The 12,066-nt window shown below is 41.6% G+C and overlaps 1 protein-coding gene across 1 annotated transcript in view; it reads left to right on the forward strand.

Annotated features, from left to right (window-relative positions):
- Positions 1 to 8,814: 8,814 nt before the first annotated feature.
- PLPPR4 (phospholipid phosphatase related 4) overlaps positions 8,815 to 12,066 on the forward strand; it is a 30,421-nt gene continuing 27,169 nt past the window's right edge. The window contains exon 1 of the mRNA XM_033067272.1: positions 8,815 to 8,946. Within this exon, the coding sequence (XP_032923163.1) occupies positions 8,869 to 8,946 (78 nt within the window). The 5' untranslated portion in view covers positions 8,815 to 8,868. The remainder of the gene's footprint in view (positions 8,947 to 12,066) is intronic.

Below are 12,066 nucleotides of genomic sequence, written 5' to 3' on the forward strand. Positions count from 1 at the left end.
TAATTTGTCATGGTCACAGTTCCCTATTTATCACTAGAATTTGTATCCAGAAAGCATCCTACCAGAGCAGGAAGGCAAATAATAGTAATGAAAAGCATGTGAAAATTACATTCTACCAAATAAGTACTTCTATTGATATTCTGTTATCAAAGACATTTAAACTCCAAACAAATAAATCCTTCAATCAACATAAATGAACTCCTGGGAAAGATGAATAAAACTACACTACTGCATGTTTGAGTTAATTTGGAATTAATAACATTTTTGTAAGGTTTTGCTTCTTTGAAAATTCAAGAGTTTGCTTTTTAATTTGAGTTAGATTAAAGCTATCAATAACTATATTTCAGTGCAATTCAGGGGTACTTCTGAAAACTGGTCAGAGTCACATCCCTTTGTCCACAATAGGAAAACAGATTGTAATGGATTTCTGGTCTCTAAGTAAGTTGCAATTTGAAATCCTAGTATGTAAAATGCTGTGGGCCTTTTAAAGGAGTATCTCCAAGAAGGAATGCCTTATTTTTTATGGATTTTCAAGTGTTTGGATGAAGTTAGTGTTTTAGCTCAATATAGTTTTTGCCAAAGCAAATCGCTAAGGACTCCCTTAACCTACAATGATCTGCTGCCTCAGGCAATGCACAGCTCCTTGCTCCTCAGTTAATTGACAGCTGTTTGTCTGTCCATAAAAGCCATTTACTCCCACAGCATTCAAAAGGAGCTTCTCTCCTTTTGTAGATCTCACCATCTAATTCATAAAGCGTCCCCTCAGGGTGGAACTCCCTGGAAATGGCAGCTGAATTTTACTGAATTTGGGCTACACAGCTTCTCCCCTCTATACATCTACAAAATCTGCAGTAAAAACTAATTCCTCTAAAGTTATATGAGCAAAGCATTAGTCCCTCATTTAGGGGTTTCCTACACTGATATTACAGAAGCCATAAAGATGTCAGATCTCCTTTTGGAGGCATTTCACTAGGCTGAGGGACACACTGCAGAAATATAAGGCCAGCAGGAGAATTCTCCACCAGCTAGTCTACAAAGCAGAGGCCTGCAGGAATTATGTTTATTCTAATATTTGGTGTTCCTGAATGCTTCCACAGGCTGAAAGCTTTGTTGTTCAGGCAACAAAGTAGAAGTACATTTGAGCTACTTTGGCTTTATCTTAGGTAACACTTTGAGCTCCAATTTCCCAAGATTTTATACCATTTTGTTTCTAGAATCTGTCAAATTCAGGAGCAACCACTCAGGGAAAGCCAGGTGCTGAAGGGAAGAACTTGAAGCTAAAAGCACTCATTAAGCCATGAGATATGTCTAATTCCCTGTTTTTCCCCATTACTGTTTGTGTTTACTGGAGCAGCTACACAAAACAAGCACTTACTGGTACACTCTGCCATGACCTGCAAACAGCTCAACCGTACAGTCTGTGCTTCTCCTTGCACTGTTGCAAAATCATCTAATATCTTCCACATATCTTCGTTTATTCCTGCAAGTTACATCTAATAGTTACAATCCTTAAAATTCAGTGAGAATGCATAATGGCTTGAAGGTGTTTAGGATATTCCAGTCAGAAGAGATGAAGAACTGTACCAGGAGAATCACCTCTGTACACGATAGATATCTTACTGTTACAGTTGCCCTTACATCTCTGTTCAGACTTTGCACTCTGAACTTCAGCAAGATACTTCTATGGTGAACACCTGTTGACTGTTCACATCTACATTTCCATTCTTAACAGACTTTTCCACATTTAATTCAGCAATGGTTGATTTTAACAGCCTTCTAAGCATGATCACAAAGGGGCTGAAAGCCACCTGACAGCTATTCACTCTCACATTACAGAACCAAGGTACAAAATTATTGTATAATCTCTTATATTTTTGCCAAAGTGCTAATTTTGTAAAGAACGCTGTCTCCAGGAATATTCAACTACTTTTTATAATCCAGGTATTTCTACTCAGCTTATTCACAGATCAGGTTTTTATTCATTTTTATTCTAACAAGATGATAGACTGATTCTTGCACCATGCTATTTCTGCATTTATTCAAACGTTTACCGACAATGAGTTTTTCTGCTGCCTGATGATGTTGATTTTTTTCAAGGAAAATGTTATACAAATAATAAAATAAGTATTTCATGGTTTCCTCCTTTCTGTTAGATCAGTCAGTTTTCTGGTGCTATGCAATATGAATATTAATCCTGATATATGTTGAGTGCCATTGTGGAATTGCAGTCATTTTTAGCTGATGTGATTTCATTCAATTGTCACATTACTTTAAGACCTCATAAATACAAAAACCCGTATTTATGTGCATATATACACATAGGGTAGGTTTTTATGCTTTGGTTTTACTAACAGTGAAAATTATTATTTAATAGTGTGGGACAGGAGTTTTCTTCAGTTATGAGGCTACCTCATTTGTGTCTTTGACAACAAACAGCACTTTGATTATAGACTTTCAAAATAATGGATGTATTCATATGGAAATTAATACTGGACTTCAATATCATAAAAACAAAAGATTTTTGTCCTTTTGAATTTGGAGCATCTAAGAATATTCTGAAAAACACAATTTTTAGTACTTTAGATATTTTTCTACTACTTCCTGTGAAAAATACTATCTTGTGTTGTTACAATTCACTTGCTAAACTTCCTTCTCAAAGTCATGTATGCAGTTTGCCTTTCTCAAGGAATTTGAAAGATGCATTCTTCATAAAAATTCTCTGTTTTGAGAAGGTGTTTATTTAAGCTGAAAAAACGTGACATCAGAGCCTTGGATATGGCAATACTATGTTGAGAAGCAAATATGTGCAGTGGTTAGAAAGGGGTGGATTAATAAATATCAATAGACTGTTGTAGTCCTGAAAATGTCAGACAAGTATACCAGTCCTTTTCAGACATGGTATTTCATACAGACTGCAGGGCAAAGAGAATTTCTGCTGGGCCTCCAGCATTTTCATTTAGACAAATGGATTCTACTGTTAATTGCATGACTGTTGTTTCATACTGAACCTCTCTCTGCCTGAGCTCATGCACCAAATGGCTGACACCTAATTAACTAGCAATAACTTGCCCAGATTCAAGCAAAATATTTGTGACAGGTTATTGCACAATAATCCAGATTTGTTTTTCATTGATATCTACACAAAGTTGCTTTAAAGAGTCATTGATATCCCAGAAATGGGCTGGGATTTTCACATTCTGACATTCTCACACCTTCATGCCTGTAACTAAGATCTTAAATACAGATGTGTGTAGGTAACCAAGAATCTACCATTATCAGCACAGAAATATAGACAGAGAAAACACACATTGGGCACAGGCCATAGTGAACACAGACTTGACACCAGCCAGACACAAGGCAGCTTCACAAAAAAGTCACATAACCACTCAGCCTTTTGCTAAATCTGATTTAAGGGAAAGCAGTTCACAATCCAAACCATAGTCCAGAATTATGCTTCTGCAGCCACAAGGCTTGCAACCCATAACTTGCCTAAGGCCAGAAAGCACAGGCATGTAAGTCTGCAAAATACTCTGTAGATGTGTTCATAAATAGAACTTAAAGCCACAGATTCAGAAAAATTATTTTAGCATGACTCATGCAAAATATGCAAAATTCATTTTTCAAACCAAACACTACAGTGTAAAAGGCAGCAGGAGAGCCAGGAATCATTCAGAGTCATCTGCTACTTTAAAGCTGTGACCTATATCTAGCAGCCAAGGAAAAGACATTAGAAGACAGAGCTTTGCAACAACAGGAGATTATTAGGCATAGCAGAGAAACAATTGCTTGTTGTAATTACAACTTCAAAGCAGAATTTAATTCTCCCATCTGCACTGTGCATCTCTTTTGTATGTTTTGAACTTGTTCCACTATGAATGTCCCAGCGCTGTCACATGCCATCTATCCAAGAGTGCTGTGTGCTGCCAACATGGGATCTACAGATGGGTCAAAGAGGAAGATTTTGCCCTAACATGAAAAAACAAGGAAAAAAGATTCTGCATTTGAAGAAAGCTGATGCAAATCTTGATAATTAAGCAGATGCCCTTGATACCATTTAGCTATCCAACTTTGCTATATCCAGTAATTTTTTCCCTTCATAGTATTTATCAGTTTCATACGTAAGGTACCTTGTTTAGATGCTGGGAAAGATGCTGCCATGTTGTCTGATATGAGCTTTGTCCTAGAAGCCAGCAGTTTTATTCCTCCAAATAACAGACTGTACTGAGGTAGTTGCACCAAAGATTAGAAAGCCTGTTCATACATTCCCTCACTTGCTCAGGGCAGATTTACCTATAGAATAACATGCAAATTCAATACACACAGGAAATTCCCCCAGATTCTCCTGAGGGACTGGAGGTGTGGGGGGAAGAAGAATATATATACAAACACACTGCTGCATTTTTGAATTCTGATATGGCAAGTAAAGCAGAACAAAAAACATCTGTCAATTCCACATAGCAAAGCCCAGCTCCCATATGCCACCCTTTCTCAAGAGAGGATTACTGTTTTAATATGCCGAGTTCACATCATCTATTCTGCATTCAGTGGGCAAATCAAACAAACAAACAAACAAATCTATCTATATAATATGATTTAACCCTGATCCATGTACAGAGCCCCAGAAGTGGCCTTTGTGTGGGGAAATTGTGTGGTGACCAGAAGAAAGCAGGTTTCCTTAGGCTACTAAGCAATGGTAACTACCATTTCTATTGGTCACTAAGCAATGGTAGCTGCAACTGCAGCTGCTGCTGCAGCCTCTGGCCAAACTTCTGCTTGCTACAAATGCCCAGAGCCACTCTCTGACCAGGTAATCTGCACAGCCACAGACTTACCAGTTCCTCTAAATCTCTGTCATATTATTTCATACTGCTTTTGCAAATGGGTTTATTCACTGATAAGACACTGGTCCCAGCTTCTGCAGTATGCTTTCTGTTGCCATGGAAGCAGTGAAACCACAGCCATTGCCTGTGTCCAGCATTTACCAAAGCCTGGGAGCAAAGGCAGACTTTGCTGCAGAGGGAAGAGAGCACCTGGACAAAGAGACAATGACCTGCAATCACATTTAATGCAGTGCAACGTTGCCAACACACTAGATTGTACTGAAAAAGAATTTCATATCATGTTTCTAATAACTCTGGCAGCTACTGTCTGCCTGACAAGCACAAAGAAAGGTGCTTTCTTCACCTAAAGAAGTTTCACCAACAGTACTTTAGGGGGCCAAGATCTTAGGTCAAACTGAGCTCTAAAAAAATCAGCTTTCAGTCACCAGCAGTACCCACTGATTGCCAAGTTTTCTTTTTGTTGACGTAATAACAAATCACTCCTAAAAACTCATTCTAGATGAGTCAGAAGAGTCCTATTGCCCACATCTATGAATTTTATCTTTTAGCTCCCCAACTCCTTTAAATGTTTTTATGAATTTGATTGGTTTTGCTGAAGCAAAGCATAAACAAACAATTTTATGCTTTATGCTAAATGTTCTATGACACTTCCCTGAGTTTGCTTGAAGGTGGGTAGAAAAGCTGTCAGGAATAGTGCAGATTCTGTACAGATGACTAGCCATCTCATTTGTAAGACACACATCACCACACCGTCTTGTAAGACTATCATGATTGAAATGGACAGGAGGTGTTTCTGAATTAGTTACCATCAACATGTTTTCCTTTAGGAGATCATATGGATCGGACACTTGTGGTGAACCGCCTCTAGACAAACACCCAGTGCCTACCAAAGCCTCTCTACCACTCCCCTCCTCAGTTTGAGAGAGGACAGAAAATATAACAGAAGCCTCATTAATCCCTACAAGAACAGGGAGAGATCACTCACTAGTTGCTGTCTTGGGCAAAACAGACTAGATTTGGAGAAATGAGTTTGATTTACTATCAATTTATCAGTAAATTTATTGCCAACCCTATTGGCAGCTAGGAATCCATTGCTGGCAGCACATCAAAAATGGTGTAGTGGTACCTTAACCTTGGTTACTTATTCCTGAAAAAGTTGTTCTAGTTGAGTCTCAAGTGAGGACCTAAGTGAAAGCCCAGAGAGAAGGGTAGGAAATGTACCCTACACGTGTCCATACTTGCCCATCAATGCCACCTTTAGACTGGTATGAGACAGACCTGCTCCATGCTGGGACACAGGCACTGATGAGCCTTCTCCTCCTCTGTTGGACTAGAATCCTGTGTAGCTGACAGAGTCACTCAGCAGCCATGCCAGAGCATGCTGACAGTAGATGTAGCTGTCCAGGTCACAGGTTTCCAAGAGTGCCTGATGTCTCTTTGTGAGGCTGGGCATGATGAACAGTTCTTTTGCAGAAGGTGTGCTGTGGGTGAGGAGCTGTGTCACCAGCTGAAGGAACTATAGGAAGTGAACAGGCTATTCAGTATTCGAGGGAATACTGTATTTAAGGGGACAGACTGATTGTTTCCAGAGACACTACAGTCTCAAGACTTTTGGGAGTCTTGAACCTCCAGTGTAGTGGAGAGGCACGTGGACTCTAAACCCTACAGGGTAATTAGCAAAAGGACTGTTAGTCAAGGGTCTGTTAAAGATTAAGGCTGAAACTGGGTCACTCCTCACCAGGAGGAAGGCTCATCTTCCTTCTCAGTGTTTGACTGGCCCAGGGAAGTGGTCACAGTCCCAAGCCTGACAGAGTTCAAGAAGCATTTGGACAATGCTCTCGGGCTCATGGTGTGCCTCTTGGAGACGGTTCTGTGCAAGACCAGGAGTTGGTCTTGATGATCCTTGTGGGTCCCTTCCAAGCCAACACGTTCTGTGATTCTGTAGCAAGGTCTGTCACCAGCAAGAAATAACCACTTCAGCTAACTCATATATAACCCCTCTCCTAGCTCTATAAGAAACAGAGAGAATTAGCACAACTCTTTGTGCCCTTACAGCAGCGACACAGCTCGCCAGACACATCTTTATAGTGAGTTTGTAGAATAGAAGCTGGTTACTACTTGTGTTTCACTGTACCTATTATAAATGCATTCTTAACAGGCCTTTAGGCAGTTCAATGATATAATTTCTAGGAGGAATTTTTCCAGTTTCTAAAGTTATATCACAATGTGAGTTTTTTGGTTCATTTTACCAGAGAAGCACCTGATCCCCCTGATTCTCCCAGAATATGTGTGAAATGGGCAGAAAAAGTAGTCTTGAATAACTTTTAATAGAGTGTGCTGATTATTTTCAAGCCAGATTCATGATTTCACAATCAAGGCTGATACAGGAAATGCAATTTAAGTGGTATCACTCATTACCCACTCTCCCCAATAATAGTTACATATTTGGCAAGAACAAAATCTTACAACAACACCTCAACTCTTGCTGTTTTACTTGGGATAACCCACCAGAAAAGTTAATAAAAAGAGACTAATTTTATTTAAAGGCTAGACTTGTACTGATGGGTATGAACCACTACTAGACATCCCCACACCACTCAGAGTAATTTCCTGGAATTTAGTGCTGATAGACAGGTACAAACCTCCTCTGCTCACAGCTTCTCAGTTCCCAGTAACCCTCCCAGCTACCTCCACTACCTGGAGGCCCCTGACCTGCCTTTTACAAGGCTACCAACAATTGCCCTGCCTCCTGAGCCAGCAGCAGACCTGTAAATCTTTCTTAACAGGGTTAAGACAAGAATATGTGTTGGTATGGCAACATGTATTGCAGCTCTGAAAAGTCTTTTTCAATGATTCAAAGTCAGACTACAGATTTGCCTTCCACACCTGCCTGCAGGCATGAAGCATATTTTTGATTTTACCCTCTCATGCAGCTTGTCTACTCAGTGCAGAGCATGGATTCACATATCCACTCTGGATAAATGAAAAGAGAACAGCTAGAAAAGAAAACGGGCTGATGAGAACCTTCACTTCCATTGCCATAGCAGCCAAAATACTAACAACCATCTGAACAAGAACAGCAGGTAATCTCCCATTTTCCCCCCAAAGGAGAAAGACAGGAAATAAACAATGACTGTTTGAGTCACACTTCTCTCCTTGTACATTAAAGCTGAACATCATGATGCAAGAATAAGCTTATAGGGACAAGTCAACTTCTGCAGACCTTATTAACGCCCTAAAGAATGAAAATGCTATCTTTTACAGAGAATTCCTGCAGGCCTTATCCAGGTTACCTCTCTTTGACATCAACAGGAGCTTGCCTGAGAAAAGGCTGCAAACTTTGATCCATAAATAGGATCTTAGCACATTTCACCATGGAAACAATTGCTCAGGTTTGTTCTGTTCTCTTGAAGACTGTAGCAGGAACTGCACCAGATACTTCACAGATCAGAGAAATCACATGCCTCAGTATTGCACATGGGGTTGAAGAGCTCAGTTTGGCTCAGTCCCGGTTGCACTACTCCCCCTGACTGGCACTAAGACTGAGGTGAGCTGTCATTAGCCTCTTGATTTCAAAGAGTACACCTGCAAGAAGAGAACACTAGTTGTATAGGAATGCTATTCCCTGGAACGTTCTACTACTCTGTTTCAGAAAAAATATTTCCCAGAAACAAGATAAACTCAGCAGACTCCACAAGGAGCATCACAAACACCCCGATGCCCGCCGGGATCCTGTTCAGGTCTCTCAAACCTGTACGGGTGCGTACAAATCTGCCGCAGCCAGAGCATCCCCGCGTGTGGGCGCCCCGCCCGGGGCTCCCCTGGCCCCCGCTCCCTGGCCCGGCTCGAAGGGGTTAAGCCGGCCGGGACCCCCGCCCGCCACCGAGCAGGCTCCTGACGTCAGCCCCGCGCACGGCGCAGCGCTCGGCGCGGCGGCGGCGGGCGGAGGGGACCCGCGGCGGGCGGGCGGCTGCGAGCGGCCGGGGCTGCGCTTGGCCGCGGGGCCGCCGCCCGCAGCCCCGCCAGCATGTCCGCCAAGGAGCGGCAAAAGGGCAAAGTGACCAAGGACAGCGTCACCCTCCTGCCCTGCTTCTACTTCGTGGAGGTGAGTGGCCGCTGCGCCGAGCGGGCTGCCCGGGGGCTGGCGGCGGGCGCGGGGAGCGGCGCGGAGCCGATCCGCGGGGAACGCGGTGCGCGGACAGCGAGCGAGCCTCGGTGCGCTGTCCGCACCGTCTGGTGCAAAACCCTTACGTGATGCTTTGCATCGCCGAAATCAGCATCGAAGCTCCCTATAAGGAGCGGGCAAAAATTAATCTCATCTTTCGAGCCTTCTGAAGCAGGAATTATTTCTAAGAATTACTCAGAACATGAAAGGGTTGCACAACTAAATCGGGCTATGTGCACAGGAACCTCTCGGGAGGAAGACATGTTTCAAGAAGGGCTGGCTTCCAGGCAAACGCTCCTTGTATCGCTTTGATAGAATAAAAAATCACCTTCATAAGGGAATGCTTAGAAAAATAGAAATGTTCTCAAATATGTAATCACTGATATATTTTTGCTGACCCCTGGAGTATGTGTTTCTTCTATCAGAGCTAAAAATGTCTGTTTGGAAAACAGAATGAGGTTCTCGGCACATCTTCTAGGGCAAAACCTGCTATGGCTGCTCAGCTGGTAGCAGGTGGAGTTGCAGAGACACTGGCTGCTTGGCGTGTCACTTGGAGGCACTTAGCCTCCCTGGAAAGTACAGTCACTTGGGTACTTCTGGAAGATCATGAGTAGACATAGTTTAAGCTTAAAGAAACCGTTGTGATGTGGATTTGTTTAATGGCACGGCAGAAAGAGGAAGGTAAAAATGTTTTATGGGTTGACTAAAGTGTTTCATGTGACCTACTCACAGGGAAGAGAGCCTGAGGCACTTTGAGGTTCATACCTAGGTAGGAAACAGATTGTGATAATAATGTGAAGAACTTAATGGTAAAATATAGTGTAAGTTAACTATACCTGGCAATCAAAAGCATTACATATATATATATACACACATACACACACGTATATGTACACACACATATAGATATATATCATTACATATATATAGTAATTATATATATATAAATACAAAAATATAAACAGAGGGTGAAATATAAAACAAAATATATTTTCTCTCAGATGCAATTGAAGTGCTATGGAGGTTCTCTGGAAGGTAGAAGGGGATTGGGCTCTCAGGGAATTTTAGATAACAGTGGGATGTTTCTGTTCCATAAGCACCTGGACATGGTCAGCACCTAACACTAAGCTGCACCAACTGGAAAGCTTAACAGAGAGTGGTAATATGGAAACATCAAGCTCATACTATCAATGTGATTAGGCCTGCTCAAGACAAGCCCTTTGATGGAAGACACTTGCTGTGCCATATAGCTTATATAAACTTTACATAGGAGGGAGAGGTCAAACTTGGAGAAGCTCCTAATAACAGGGAAGGGGCTTCTTCACTCACTGTGCTCTCTTTGCTGCTTTGGGAATCCAGACAGGAAGGGAGGTTACTGTACCTCAACCTGAGCAGGACTGTAATGCTGGAAATGATGTAGAGGTCCTGCAAGACACAACAAAACTTGTGCCGTTAGGTGGGCTGTGCTTTGGCCTGCAGCAAGATGGGATGAAATGCAGAGCAACAGCACAAAGTGTGTGCCTGCTGCTCTTGAGAGTTGCCTTATGTAATACTGATTACATACATATAGAAGCTCCCTGCAGCTGTTACAAGGAATAAGGTAAAGGATTCTGTGAGCAGTGAAGAACCTACACTGAGCTCTGCTTACAGTTCCCACATGAGGCAGACAACTTCTCCACTCAGATCTGGACTGTTAGCTCCTTCAGCAAGTCATTTCCAGATTCATTTAAAAACAGATGGAGATCTTTTCAACACTCAGTTGTTGCTCTGAGGGAGTCAAAGAAAGGTGTCCTAATGAACTTTTAAGACTTCCATGTTATTCAGTCACAGGAGCAATCAAGAGCCTGTGTAGCCCTTCCCTGCCAGGAGTAATTTCCAATTATTGAACTGCATATTTACAGCCCCTCTTGAACTGAAAAGGAAAAGCAGCATCAAGAGAAAAAACTGGCTGCAATACACCTGAATCTAAACGTTGATTAGGTAACTTTTTGGTGAGTTATCAACCCTGTCCCTTTACATAGCAGGAGGATTTGAAATCATTTCCCACTTCTCAGTTGGGTACTCAAATCACTTGGGTGAAAGGGTAACAGCAGTTCATGTGATACTTGAAAGGAGCATGTAGCTCGTGTTCCCTGTGAACTCCCCCTCCACGTTTGCACATGTGCACTAATTCCAATCAGACTAACAAGAATGCCTTTCTAAAGCTTTGGAGCACAGCAAATGCCAGCACTTCAGCAGCATCAGGGAAAGGACATGACTTCAAATCTTCTGTTGTGATTGCTCCAACAGAACCAGATTAAGTTGTACTCCATAAAGAGGGATTTATTCAGAGATCATTTAATTGCAATGAGAAGTTTGGAAGTGTAAGGGATAGAGCAATCACCCAGTGTGGTTGACAGGCATTACCATGTCATAAGGATTTCCTTTGTAAGCGGGAGGTAAGGTCCTAATGCAATCCAACAACAGCCAACTATTTAAACCAAAATTTACCTACTTCAAATAAGGCTTTCTGAGTTTTAAAGCTTTTACTTTCATAAATGGATGGTAAGAAACAGTCTTTCAACCTCTTGCCTTTGAATGCTGTCAATTCTTTTATGTGGGTTTTTTTTCTTTTGGCACTCATCCCTCTTTTATTTTCCCACTCCTGATCATAGCAGACAGTGCCTTTCCATTCTGAATTGCAACAAAAAAACCCCATAGCCCATTAAATTTCCACCTTCAAACAAGAAAAGTAGGTATGCTGACATCCACTTTCCAGCAAGACCTATTTAGAAGGTCTAGGCCCAAGGAAAAGCACATTGTTTAAAAAAAAATTCTAAAGATGTGCTTGTTTTTTCCCTCTTGAATGCTAGACAAAAGCACAGACTTGGAAAAAAAGATGTTGAGTTGAAAGTTTAAATTTTTTTCAACGTGGTAGGAAAGGGATCTATTCATGTTATACAAATGAAATATGTTTTAAAGAGTGAAATGATACATGGAACAACCAAAATAATGCAAGCATGCAGAACCTTAGGAACAGCAATACACAAATAAGTTCTGACACTAGGGGGTTTCAACTGT

Source organism: Catharus ustulatus, chromosome 9 (genome assembly GCF_009819885.2).
Source record: "Catharus ustulatus isolate bCatUst1 chromosome 9, bCatUst1.pri.v2, whole genome shotgun sequence".
Lineage (NCBI taxonomy): Eukaryota > Metazoa > Chordata > Aves > Passeriformes > Turdidae > Catharus > Catharus ustulatus.